General features: G+C 37.3%; 1 protein-coding gene across 1 annotated transcript in view; it reads left to right on the top strand.

The window, feature by feature from the left end:
* Positions 1-11,192, top strand: part of KNL1 (kinetochore scaffold 1) — a 61,522-nt gene extending 50,330 nt beyond the window's left edge. Inside the window, exons 17-25 of the mRNA XM_047075309.1 lie at positions 962-1,039; positions 1,202-1,241; positions 1,990-2,091; positions 2,783-2,883; positions 5,813-5,881; positions 6,555-6,664; positions 7,794-7,912; positions 8,599-8,721; positions 9,494-11,192. Coding sequence (XP_046931265.1) covers positions 962-1,039; positions 1,202-1,241; positions 1,990-2,091; positions 2,783-2,883; positions 5,813-5,881; positions 6,555-6,664; positions 7,794-7,912; positions 8,599-8,721; positions 9,494-9,608 — 857 coding nt within the window. The 3' untranslated portion in view covers positions 9,609-11,192. The remainder of the gene's footprint in view (positions 1-961; positions 1,040-1,201; positions 1,242-1,989; positions 2,092-2,782; positions 2,884-5,812; positions 5,882-6,554; positions 6,665-7,793; positions 7,913-8,598; positions 8,722-9,493) is intronic.
* The last annotated feature ends 3,255 nt before the right edge of the window (positions 11,193-14,447 follow it).

The raw sequence follows: 14,447 nt of genomic DNA, 5'->3' as shown, positions 1-14,447 counted from the left end.
CACGGCTTTGAACCTTGTGGTTTCAAACCCCCTTCTGGGCTCTGAGCTGCCTGTGTGGAGCCTGCTTGGGATTCTCTCTCTCTCCCTCTCACTGTCTCTCTCTGCCTCTCCCCAACTTGCTCTGTCTCTCCCAAAATAAATAAGCTTAAAAATAATAATTTTATGTTAAGTGCTGTGAGAGAGGTTACACGGTGCTGTAAGGTCCTGAAACAAATCTAACCTAGTCAGGTCCGGAGGAGCTTCTCTCTGTGGAAATGGCTTTTAAGTTAAGATCTGAAAAATGAGGAGGATTTAAAGTGAGGAAGGGAAAGCAGACTATTTAATATGAATAACACACACAGAAGTTCTTCTATGGGAAAGAATGTCACAAGTATAAGGATCTGAAATAAGGCCAATGTTGGCTAGAATAGAGAAAGCGCAAGAGAGAACATGATTCAGATAAAGCTGGAGATGTCAGCTTTGTGGGCCTGGGCAAGGAGGGCCCCTTAAGGAGGTTTGACTTTTTCTGAGAACAGTGAGCAACCTTGAAGAGTATTAAGCATTGGCTGCAATGTAGAAATGGAATTTGAATAGATGAAGAGTAAATGTAAGAAGTTAAGTACTTATTGGAAATGTGCACACATGCTTTTGTGTATGTGTATCTTTTCCTGTTTCTTGTCCATGGGGTTGCCTAACAATAACTTCAACATATGCAATTATATGTAAACAATTTCTACCTCAGAGTGGCCTATGAGAAGCTGCTGTTGGAGATCATTGCATGTGGCTCAAAGTTCACTTGTCTGCCGCTAGAAGCAAGTCTTTGTATGAAATTATAAGTATAGCTCAGTGCTTTATTGGCAAGGAAAGGTGGGGAATGATGACTATTTGTGAAATACTGTTAACACTTCATTTTGGGACCATCTTTTTTTCTCATCTCTGGTTATTTTTGACTGAGTTATTCTAATGCACATTGCCTACTTAGAAACTAAGAATTTGGAGGATGAAGAGAAAGACAATCCTATGGAAGAATGGAATTCAGAAATGAGAGCTGCAGAGAAAGGTAACTGAATTAATTAAGGAGATAAATGGGGAAAAAAACAAGCTATTTTCTGTTTATTTAGGTGAGATAAAGTGATAACAGAATTTTCAATAGAACAGATGATTTTTTTGTAGCAACATTTTAATGTGTCCATTCTGACAGATTTTTTTTTTTTCCCTAAAGAACTGGAACAGTTGAAAACTGAAGAAGAAGAGCTCCAAAGGTCAGCTTCAACTGGAGTGTTAGAAAATAGGCTAAACTTTGCAAGGCTAAATGGCTTCCTACCTCTAAAAACTGACAAGATTAGGCACATGAATATTGAATTAAGACTGACTCAGGGCTTCTGTTCCACCTTGAACTTGACCTGTCTTAGTTGGCAGTGTTTTCTAAGCACTTACGGGGCATTAATCCAAGGTAGTATTTCTCAAGCTTGAATAATATCGGGATCCTTTTAAAGAAAATAAACCTAGCATTAAACTGTTTTTATATTGTACTTTTTTTTTTTTTTAAGTTTATTTACTTACTTTGAGAGAAAGAAGACAGAGAATCCCAAGTAGGCTCCATACTGTCACTGCAGAGCCCAACACGGGGCTCACTCCCACAAACCATGAGATCAAGACCTGAGTGGAAATCAAGAGTCGGATCCTTAACTGACTGAGCCACCCAGGCGCCCCAAAATGAAAAGTAAATTTTAATAATAATATTAAAGAATATGCAAACCGTCAAAGATGCAAACCTTCATGGATCCTAATTTTGAGAACCATTAGTTTAAGCCTTTCCTAATTAGACCCTCACTTCTAGATTAATGCTTATTAAAAAAAAAAAAAAACTAAGAAAACAAAAATGGATGCCATTCACTTCACTGGGGAGCCATCTAGCATGTGACTTCTTCTCATAAACCTTTTATTTTTATGGAGTCCAAATTCTCTGACAACAGCCTTATCTCTCTGATTACCTGCTATGATTTGCAGAAATCTCTTAGAACTGGAAGTACAGAAAGAGCAGACCCTTGCTCAAATAGACTTCGTGCAAAAACAAACAAATAGAACTGAAGAGCTACTGGATCAGTTGAGGTAAGGAAAAGCAGGTGTCATTAGTTTGTGTTTTACCCTGTGCCTTTGTAGTTGGCTAACCTATTACAGCAGTTGACATGTGTTTTTAACATGTATCACTGTTGTTGTTTTTTTTTTAAGTTATTGATTTTGAGAGCCCGCATACAGTGGGAGAGGGGCAGAGAGAGAGGGAGAGAGAGATTCCCAAGCAGGCTCTGCACTGCCAGCACGGAGCCTGACATGGGGTTTAAAACCACAAACCAGGACTCAAACCCGGGGCTTGAACCGTTGAACCTTGAAATCATGACCCGAGCCAAAATCAAGAGTTGGCATCTGACTGAGCCACCCAGATGCCCCTGTGTATCACTATCTTTAACCCGTAATACAATACAACCTCAAAAAGAGTCAATGTACTCAACACCAAGCTGAAAGTATACAAGGTGGGAAAGCTATGAAATTATCATTTTAAAATATTTAACACTTTATATTGCCCAAACTTGGGTTTTCTCTGATGCAGAACTCAAAATTGGGTCAATTCTTTCAAAAGCATATTTGTACATTCACTGTATTTGAATCAAAGTATTCGATTATCTCCCAAGCCAGCAAAAAACTTCAGCAAATATTGCTGGCACTCTTTGTGTGGTATCAAAAGTTAACTCTCCTCTTCTTTTACTTCAGAAAAAAATTTTTGTCTTTGTTTATTTCTCTCCAGCGTGTCTGAGTGGGAAGTCATCGAGTGGAGTGATGATCAAGCTGTGTTTACCTTTCTTTATGACACAATAGAACTTACCATCACCTTTGGAGAGCCAGCAGGTGAGTAGCAAAAGTAATTCCTCTGCAGAAAAATGTATGGATAAACTCACTAAGGAGTCCAGTCTTTATTTTACTACAATAATAACTATTGACATAATGAAATGAAAGCACACTAGAAGAAGCGATTATTTTAATTTACAATAATAGGATTTTATTTTATTAGATAGAGAATAAAATAAAAATTCAACTAATGAAAGTTGACCTTTGTTGAATGACATTAGATGAAAGAAATTTTACATATCCAAATAATGGATCAATATGCTATTTGCATCTATTTATTCTGGCTTCCTTTTTTCCATCTGTCTTTTTTGATAGACTTACTCTAATGGCTGGTGACACTTGTTTTGTTTTGTTTTGTTTTGTTTTGTTTTGTTTTGTTTTGTTTTGAGAGAGAACATGAGCAGGGGAGGGGCAGAGAGAGAGGAGGACAGAAGGTCCAAAGCAGGCTGTCTGCTGACAGTAGCCAGCCTATTGTGAGGCTTGAACTCACGAACCGAAGCTTGAGTTCATGACTTGAACTGAAGTTGGATGTTCAGCCAACTGAGCCACCCAGGCACCCCTTGATATTTTTTTTTTTTTTTTGTACTTAAATTAACCTAAAAAGTTCATTGGAAGTTCTGTATATATTGGTAGGCTTAACAGAGTCTTTGGAATCACTATATGGTAACTGGACAGAGTCCTAGCTATTTTGTTAAGAGGCTCCTGTCGGTGTCTTTAGGTCTTTTCTCTGAAACAATTTCATCATAGCAAACCAAACTTCACATTTTTCCAGCCTCCACACATGATTCTCCTTAAAATTTCCTTTTCTCAAAGAATATCCACAACTTCAGTCCAGGTCCAAAATTAAATGTTTATTTGTTTGTTTGCTTGTTTATTTTGAGAGAGAGAGAGGGTGGGGGAGGAGTGGGTAGAGTGAGAGGGAGAGAGAGAATGCCAAACAGACTCTGCACTCAAGCCACCCACATGCTCTAGTCCAGGTCCAAAATTAAAACAGGAATCACTCTTTACCTCTTTATTTTATCCCTTGCCAGTCATATCTAATCATCAATAAGACTTACTGATTTTAATTTCTTAATACTGATCCACTTTTCTTCATTTCCTATCAATAGTCATTTCTAACCAAATGACTACAATAGCATTCAAACTGGCCTTTCTGGATCTTCTCCTTTTCCCCTCCAATTCATCTTCCTTCCTGCAGCTATGGGGATTGTTAAAAATCTGATTATGCACCAAATACTCTTAGACTAATGATCAAAATATTTACTATGAACTGTAACATCTTGCAAGAATTTAATTTTTCCTCCTTTTCCTGCCTCATCTTAAACTATTCTCTGCACTTTGGCACATGGATTTCTTTCATTTCCCTTTTTTTTTTTTTTTTTTTTTAAGTAGGCTCCACACACAGTGTGGGCCGTGAACTCACAACCCTGAGAATCAAGGGTCTCATGCTCTGATGACTGGCCAGCCAGGCACCCCTCTTTCATTTCTTTAAAAGATCATGGTCTTTTTATGGTCAGTCATATTCCATCCTTCTGCAGGACCTTCCTAATGATCTTTTTTATGCCTGGAAGCCCTTTCCCTTGCCTTTGTCCATTTGGACTACTATAACAAAAATGCCATAAACTGGGTAGCTTATGAACAACCAAAATTTATTTTCTACATTTCTGGAAGCTGGAGATCCAAGACTGGGATGCCAGCATGCTCAGGTGAGAGCCCTCTTCCAGGGCGCATACTTTTTATTGTATCCTTATATGCTGAAAGTCCAAGCTAGCTCTTTAGGGTCTCTTCTGAGACCCTAATTAATCTCGTTCATAAGGGGTCTACCCTCATGTCCGAAATACCTCCCCAAAAATCTGTCACCTAATACCATCACCTCAGGCATTAAGATTTCAACATACAAATTTGAGGGGAGGACACAATCATTCATACCATAGTACTCCCTCTCCACTAAATAAATTTCTGCCAGTAATCCTTAAGAGCTCAGCTCAATTATCACTTTCTCAGGAAAGTTTTCCCTGACTCTCCTTTTACCCATTCCTTCTACTAGTTACCTTCCTCTTATATATTTTCTCATTGCTTCCCGCAGTTTTCCTTAATAGTGCCTATTCCCAGTTGTAGTTTTTGGTATGTTTATTTGTGCAATTATCTGTGTATCCCCCTGAGCTATTAGCTTTTTGAGAATATAAATTGATCGTGTCTTTTTGTCTCATTATTGTATCCCCAGTGCCTAACACATAGAAAATATTCAATAACATGAAAAGAATCAGAATTCGAGAAACATGAGAGAACTCTAGAGTTTGGAGGAGGAAGCAGCTCTCCTGGCTACCTAAAACTCATTACTGTAATCCTAAGAGCATAAATCATTTGCACTGTACTTATAAAAAGAAAGTAGATGTGAAGAGATCATAGTCATTTTTTTGTATGGTGTCTGAAAATAGTATCTTTGCACAAAATTTAGGAGTTAAAGGAGGAGGCCTTGATAAATTTAAAATAAAGGTACTACACCTTAAATTTCCTTCAAAGGCCTGTCAGTAAGTGTAGTTCAGCAGTCTCAGGGGGAGTCTTTACCATTCACAAAAAATAATATGATTCAAGGATATACCTTTAGCTGCTTATATTAAAAAAACACTCTGCTTGGGCACCTGGGTGGCTCAGTCACTTGAGCATCTGACCCTTGATTTCAGCTCATGTCATGATCCCAAGGTGGTGGGATCAAGCCCCATGTCAAACTCTGCACTGAGTGTGGACCCTTCTTAAGATTCTCTTTCTTCTCTCTTTCTCTCTTCACATGCTCTCTCTCTCTCTAAAGAAAAAACAAAAACAAAAAACCCTGCTACCCAGAAAGAGTAGGCTTGTAAAGTACTGAGTTGTATGTGGCTTAAAATCAGATAATAAAAAGAAATACTACTCTTACTCTGGTTCTTCCTAGTTGGTCTCCCTTTCCTGGACAAGGCTTTCAGGAAGATTGTTGACCTGAATTTTCAGTCTCTGTTAGATGGTAAGTCCAGTTATCCACTAAAAACTTGTTGAATATTTACAAGTGTAAATTGCTCCTTGAGAGCTCTTTCACATACAAAGTTAAATATAAACAATAATAATAATAATAATAATAATAATAATTTGTCCTTTGAAATGTTTATTAGACATAAAATTGCTTGGATAATGTTCCAAATATTAGGTAGGATTTAATTTTTTTAATTATTACTAGATTTTAAGCAATGATTGATGATTAATAATAGCTGTTTCCATAATTGAAAAATTACCATTATGAGTACTTAATCTGTATCAGGCATTAGTGTTACTTATGTTAACACTTGGAGGTAAGGTTCCTCATTTTACAAATTAGAGAACTGCAGCTCAAAAGAAGTAAGTGTTATGCTTAGGATCACTCAGGTTGTAAGGAAAGGCAGGATTTAAACTTAGGTTTATGTTACATTTAAACCCATGTTTTTAACCAGCTTCTATTCTGTACATGATAAAGGCTTGAGTTTTTATAAGAATGTCTGTGTTTACTATATATGTTGATTTATGTGTTTGAAAATAAAACGGAGAGGATACTTAGATACCTAGTAGTTTGAAGGTATTTCTAGTTTATATAATATTTCTAACTTATGTGTAGAAGATAAATGAAAGTAAGTAATACCCTGTTGTTGTTGTTTTTCCTTCCTCAGAGGATAAAGCTCCTCCTTCCTCCCTTTTAGTTCATAAGCTTATCTTCCAGTACATTGAGGAACAAGAATCCTGGAAGAAGAAATGTAAAACGCAGCATGAGGTTCCCAAGGTAAATCTGATTAAAGTATTTTGAAAGAAAATTTTGTTTTCTGTCACAAAAAGAAGAGCTCTGAGGGGCTCCTGGGTGACTCATTTGGTTAGATGTCCAACTCTTGGTTTCGGCTCAGGTCATGATCTCACAGTTTCATGAGTTGGATCCCTGCATCAGGCTCTCCTGGTGGCATGAAGCCTGCTTGGGACACTCTGTCTCTTCCTCTCTCTCTGCCCCTATCCCACTCACACTGTCTCTGTCTCTCTCAAAAATAAGTAAACTTAAAAAAAATTTTTTTTTTAATAATAAATTAAAGGGGCGCCTGGGTGGCTCAATCAGTTGAGCATCCAACCTTGACTTAGGTCATGATCTCACATTTTGTGCATTCGAGCCCCGCATTGGGCTCTGTGCTGACAGCTCAGCACCTGGATCCTGCTTTGGATTCTGTGTCTCATTCTCTCTCTGCCCCTCCCCGACTTGTGCTCTTTCTCTGTCTCTCAAAAATAAATAAATGTAAAAAGAATTTTTGTTTTAAAATAATAAATTTTAAAAAAAGAAGAGCTGAAATTTTATATATGTAATAGTGGATCCTGAAATTATAAAAATATTGGGGTGCCTGGGTGGCTCAGTTGGTTAAGCAATCAACTTCAGCTCAGGTCATAATCTCACAGTTCATGAATTCAAGTACCATATCGGGCTCTGTGCTGACAGCTCAGAGCCTGGAGCCTGCTTTGGATTCTGTGTCTCCCTCTCTCTCTGCCCCTCCCCCATTCATGTGCTCTCTCTCGAAAATAAACATTTTTAAAAAATGAAAGCATAGGGGCGTTTGTGTGGCTCAGTCTTTTGGGCGTCTGACTTCGACTCAGGTCATGATCTCATGGCTCATGGGTTCGAGCCCCACATCAGGCTCTGTGCTGACAACTCAGAGCCTGGAGCCTGCTTTCGATTCTGTGTCTTCCTCTCTCTCTGCCCCTCCTCAGCTCAAACTCTGTCTCTGTCTCTCTCTCAAAAATAAACATTACAAAAAAAATTTTATATGAAAGTTTAAATATATAAATTATTTAACTTTGGGGATTTCTTTATAACACAGCCACTAAAAACTGAAATGTTTTCATAATTTCTTTTTTTTTCCCCCTATTTTTCCCAGATGCTTCAAGAAATTTCACTTGTAGTGAGCCATTGTAGACTCCTTGGAGAAGAAATTGAGTTTTTAAAGAGATGGGGACCAAATTATAACCTAATGAACATAGATGTGACTAATACCGAGTAAGTGTATTACTTTCCCAGGGCTGCCTTAACAAAGTGCTACAAACTCAGTGGCTTTAAACAACAGCAATTTATTGTTTCACAGTTCTGGAGGCTAGAAGTCATCAAGATGTTAGCAGGGTTTGTTCTTTCGGAGGGGCTAAGAGAATCTGTTTCATGCCTCTCTCTTAAATTCTAGTGATTTGCTGGCAGTCATTGACATACCTTGGCTTATAAATATATAACTCCAGTATCTGCTTTCATCTTCACATCATGTTCTTCCTGTATGCATGTTTGTGTCCAAGTGCCCCCTTTTTATAAGGACACCAATCATTTTGGATTAGGAGACCATCCCACTCCAGTAGGACTCCATCTTAACTAATTAAATCTGCAATGATCTTACATTCTGAGATACTGGGGGCTAGGGCTTCAACATATGAATGGCAGTAGGGACATAGTTCAATCTGTAACAGTAAGTAAGTAATCAAAAACTTACTAAAATGATTTATTTCAGTGAATTTTATGACTAACAATGGAAATGAACAACCATAATAATACTTTGTTCCAGATGTTTTACCCTCTGTCCATTTGATAAGGACAAGAAATAATGTACCACCTAAGTTTCACCTACCAGTGTAAAAAGAAAATATATTTGTTTTATTCTATTTTTGTTTTTTATTTTTAATTGAGGATCTTGTCTTTTACAGATTGAGGCTTTTATTCTCCAGCTCTGCAGCATTTGTAAAGTTTGAGATAACTTTACCTCTCTCAGTTCATTTTCCAACTGTCCGCTTACCTTTTTCCATTCAAAATCACCTTGGAAACATTGGGTAAGTAAAGGGCCAGCAGGATAGGGCTCCTAATGACTTTTCTACCTCTCCTCTATTATTTGAAAAATCTCTCAAAGTGGCCAGAAATAATGGATATATACCATTATTGGATATGCCAGTTATGGATAATCCATACTGAGTGCCAAATGTTACTCCTGACTTCCTTTTGAAGGATTTGTTCTTATAATTTAGTGACCTTCATTGCTAGCACCAGTGGATACTGGAGACCACTGGTATATTCTTTTATACTTGCTCCACTTTTTGAATAATCTTACCTAAAACAGGAGCCCAAAAAGGAAAAAAATGGGTATAAGCTTAGCCCAGATCATATATAAACAACCTTTATGCCCTTAAAAACAGAATATCACTTAATCACTTAGTAATCATTTAAAAAAGCTGTGCAGTCATAATGCTTTTCTCAATTAGCCTTTGTAACCAGACATAACAATATTTCATTCCTATTTGTGACTTTTTAGACATACAGTTGACACTTTGTAAGATGGTAGAGTTTAGAATGCACCCACCTCAAATCCATCAGCAAACACCAGCAGTTTAGATTTTTAGCTAAGTCAAGATACCCCCCCAGTTCATACAGAATTGCTCTTAGGCCTTGTTTTTGGAATCCCAGTTCAAACTTGGCAGTCTATTTTTAGAAATGTCTTTTTATGCTTCCTAAAAGACTCAGAGACCATACCCAAAAACATGAATTCCACTGAAATGCTATCGATAAGTAAGTTTCCAGAAAAATTAATGAACCTTTTGTTCTTTCTAGCCAAGATGAAATCACTGCAATTCTATCTAAAGTGCCACTGGAGGACAACTACCTAAAGAATGTAGTCAAGCAAATTTACCAAGATCTACTTCAGGACTGCCATTTCTACCACTAGACCTATGGACTACAGCTATAATAACCAAGCATAGCGCACATCATAATGATACTACGTCGGAGTATCCATTGCTATTTAATCTTTGTCTTTAGGTCATAGAAAGAAGCCTCATAAAATTCCTCCTGATGATGTTATAGTTAATTTGTATGGCTAGTTTTTAAATCTCTACAGTCAGGAATGATGAAAGTCCTCAAATAGCCTTTTATCAACTTGCTCATCTTTTTATGAAAGGTTCAAATAGTAGAACACTTAGGGAAAATTTCTTCTAATTAAAGTTGTGCTCTTTGCTTTAGTACAAGCCCTACAGAGTAACTTTAAGTGGAGCTGTCACCGCTGACAAAAACATTAGCCATTTCCTCATATGTACAGCTCTAATTTTTTGGTTGCCGGCCTTCTGTCTAGTAGGTATTTTTCTGGGATAGAGATTTATCTGTCTACACACTACTCATCCTCCTTTTTCTTCATTTTAAAAATTTTATTAAGAAAAAGCAATAGCACTCAGCCATTCAAATGGTTGCCATCTTTTCTAGAGGGCCTTGTCTTTTATTATGTAATATGTGTTAATATTTTCTCAGTATAATTTTATAGAGAAAGTTAATTCATTTTGGGCCAGTACATATATGTAAATATATTGATATTTTTTTGTTTTTGTGACGTAGTAAGGAGATATATATATACATATGGAAATACATAGTCGTGTATAGAGAGATACTCTTCTGCCTTGGCAATTTCCATCTTTCTGAAGGATGCTTTACAGCAAGATTCTCAGTCTCTTTCTATCAAATAATTGTACTTCAAACAATATCAAATTTAAAACCACCAGTTCTGTCAAGTTCTGGCAGTAGTAATTAATTTAATGTGAGAATTGGTTTCTGAAGCCACACCCTTCTCATAAACAAAAATAAGCCATATCCATTGATATTGAATGACCAGTATTATCTGTGAGATAAATATGAGAAAATTTTTACCCAAACTTTAATTGAATCCTAATCATGATAATTTTTTCATTTCTTTTATATTTAATTATAAACTAAAGTATATTTGCATTTCAAACTAATTCATATTAAAATTTTGCTTTATACTTTACGATCAGGTTAAAGTCCTCTGGGTCCCATGAATGTTATCTTCGCTCTTAAATTGGCTTTTACTTCTGAGCTATTGGTCAGAAAGATCACATGGTCTTTTAAACCTCAAATTCAACATAAAATTTATTTTCCATAAAAATCAAGATGTAAATATTCTTGAAAAACTTTTAAAGTCACCAATGTGGCCTGTTTTCCATGAAACTTAAATTAGTTTTCTTACTGGAGTTGTTTTATTTATTTTCTGTAAACCTAAAAAATAGAAATTTTCTTTTATTCATTTTGGTAAACTGGAATGACCAGCTTCAAGAATGATTTGGCTTGTAATTATGGACTCTGCTTTCTTGGGTTTAGATACAAAATTGTAATATATACCTAGTTATTTGCATTTGTATTTGTTCAAAGGATTGGCTATTTTTATAAAAATTTTTTGGAAATTGTTCCTTCACTAATTAGAAGCAGACTGGTTTTTGCACTATTAAAATAAGTTTATTATATGAAATCTTTTTTTTTTATGTTTGTTTATTTTTGAGAGAGACAGAGCATAAGCAGAGGAAGGGCAAAGAGAGAGGAAGACACATAATCAGCAGCAGGCTCCAGGCTCCATGATGTTAGCACAGAGCCTGATGTGGGGCTCAAACTGACGAACCCTGAGATCATGACCCTAGCCAAAGTTGTATGTCTCGCCGACTGAGCCACCCAGGCACCCCTATTATATGAAATCTTTTTAAGCAGTGTCTGTTTATGAAGTGAAGAGGTTTGTTGTTGTTTTTTACCATGTATTCAATAGACCTGTGAAGATAGAAAAAGGAAGCTCTCTCTAGAAATACACACTCGAAAATTCAGATAAGATTAAAATATGTCAGGACCTGCGTGTAAGAACGAGATACAAACTATAGTTATCCCTATGTCTCTGAAAGACAGTAAAAGAAAATTATTTGAAGTTCCTTAGGAAACTATGATTTCTAAGGGCTAATGGAGTGGTTCTCCAAGTATAGTCCCTAGACTAGTAGCATCAGTTTCTCCCCAAACCTGCTGTATCAGAAACGCTAGGGGTGGGGACCAGTACTCTGTGTGTTTATTTTTTTTTACTTTCTTTTTCTTTTTTGTTTATTTATTTATTTTGAGAGAGATTGCGAGCAAGGGAGGGGCAGAGAGAGACAAGAGAGAGAATTCCAAGCCAGGCTCTCGATGTCAGCACAGGGCCCCATAGGGCCCCTTGCAGGGCTTAAACTCATATGACTTGAGCTGGAATTAAGAGCCAGATATTTAACCACTCAGCCACCCAGGCACCCCTTAACTTTTTTTTTTTTCAATAACTTCACTAAAATATAATTGACATACAATTCACCTTTTATTTTTTAATTTAAAAAAATTGTTTTCAAAGTTTATTTATTTTTGAGGGGCAGAGTGTGAGCAGGGGAGGGACAGAGAGAGAGAGAGGGAGACACAGAAACCAAAACAGGCCCCAGGCTCCAAGCTGTCAGCATAGAGCCTGACGCAGGGCTCGAACCCACGAACCATGAGATCATGACCGGAGTCAAATTCAGCACTCAACCTACTGAGCCACCCAGACACCCCACACCTTTAGAGAGAGTGCACACATGTGAGTGCAGGAAGAGCAGAGAGAGAGAGGGAGAGAGAGAATCCCATGTAAGATCTGTTGTGTCAGCGCAGAGCCCAACATGGATCTGAGTCCCATGAACTGCAAGAACATGACCTGAGTCAAGATCAAGTCCGACACTCAACTGACTGAGCCACCCAGGTGCCCCTGGACCCTTATCTTACATCACATACAAAAATTAACTCAAAATGGATCAAAGAACTAAATGTTAAGAGCTAAAACTATGAAGTATAAAGCTCTTAGAAAAAAAGCATAGGGGAAAAGCTTTGCAGTGTTGGATTTGGTGATAAATTTTTAGATATGATGCCAAAAGTACAGGCAACAAAAGTAAAAATAGATAAATTAGACTATATCAAAATTTGAAATTTGTGCAACAAAATAGGACATAAACTGGGGCACAGTGCTGGAAGAAATTAAAAGCCTAAATAAATGGAAGACATTCCATATGTATGGGTTGAAAGACAAGCTGTTAAGATGGCAATACTACCTAAAGTAATGTGCAGATTGAAAGCAGCCCCTATCAAAATCCCATCAACCTTTTTAGGATGGAAAATGGAAAAGTTGATCCTAAAAATTTATATGGAATTGCAAAGGACACTGATGGTATATGTGATAAGGGTCTAGTATCCAGAATATATAAAGAATTCTTGAAACTTAACAAGTAGACAATCCAATTTTTTAAATGGACAAAGGAATTGAATAGACGTTTTTCCAAAGAAGATATACAAATGGCATATACAACAAGTATATGAAAAAAAAATACTTGACATCATTAGTCATTAGGAAAATGCAAATTCAAACCATGATGAGATACCACCCTAAACCTATTAGAATGAGTAAATTTTTAAATTTTTTTTTAGATGTTTATTTTTGAGACCTAGTGAACAGGGAAGAGGCAGAGAGGGAGACAGAGTATTTGAAGCAGTCACCACACTGATAGCAGCAAGCCCAGTGCAGGACTCGAACTCACAAACTGCGAGATCATGACCTGAGTAAAGTCAGTGACTCAATCAACTAAGCCACCCAGGCACTCCTAGAATGGGTAATTTTTAAAATGAAAAATAAGGAGGCCCCTGAGTCTCAGTCTGTTGAGCATCCAACTTTGGCTCAGGTCAAAGTTTGGCTCGTGAGCTCACTTTGGCTCGTGAGCTCTATGCGAACAGTTCAGAGCTTGGAGCTTGCTTCAGATTCTCTCTCTCTCTCTCTCTCTCTCTCTCTCTCTCTTTGCCCCTTTCCCTCCCCCCAAGAAAAAAAAGACTTAAAAAAATGGAAAATAAGGGGCCCCTGGCTGGCTCAGTCAGTGGAGCATGCAATTCTTGATCTCAAGGTTGTGAGTTTGAGCCCCATGTTGGGCATAGAGATTACTCAATAAATAAATAGGGTCGCCTGGTAGCTCAGCATCCCAACTCTTGATTTCAGCTCAGGTCATGATCTCACAGATTTGTGAGATGGAGCCCCAGGTCAGGCTCTGCGATGACAGCACAGAGCCTGCTTGGGGTTCTTTCTCTCCGTCTCTCTCTGCCCCTCCCCTGCTTGCACTCATGCATGCACCCTCTCTCTCTCTCAAAATAAGTAAGGAAATAAACTGGAAAGTAAGTGTTGGAGGAGATATGGAGAAATCAAAACCTTGTGATTTCTGGTGAGAATGTAAAATTAAGAAGCACGTACAATTCTTTAAACACTTTTATACAACTTTAAGTCCAAAAGGCTGTCATTCTAGTTTTTCTTTATTTTTAAAGTAGGCTTCAGGCCCAGCACAGAGCCCAACATGGGGCTTGAACTCATGACCCTGACTGAGATCAAGACCTGAGCTGAGCTTGTATCAGACGCTTAACCAACTGAACCATCCAGGTGCCCCAAAATGCTGTCATTTTAAACATTACTTGTAGAAATTCTAAAAATAATGTCACGTTTAATAAGGAACCTCTAAAGCACAAATTCTCAGAAGCAGTCACTGTCAACCTGTCAATTGTCAATATCAGTATTTATAATTAACTAGTATGGTTTTCATGTCACCTGAGGATGCTGGTAGAGTGATCATGAGATAACCTCATCCAACTGAATGTGCAAGGAAACACTCATCAATATTTTATGTATTTTGGGTTTTCACTCTTTATTTATGACAAATATTCT

The sequence above is a fragment of the Lynx rufus genome, unplaced genomic scaffold (assembly GCF_022079265.1).
Source record: "Lynx rufus isolate CCGP_SWC_20201006 ecotype Redwood Valley unplaced genomic scaffold, mLynRuf1.p SCAF_13, whole genome shotgun sequence".
Lineage (NCBI taxonomy): Eukaryota > Metazoa > Chordata > Mammalia > Carnivora > Felidae > Lynx > Lynx rufus.
Note: the sequence above shows the minus strand (reverse complement) of the source record. Positions and strands in the feature narration are given on the sequence as shown.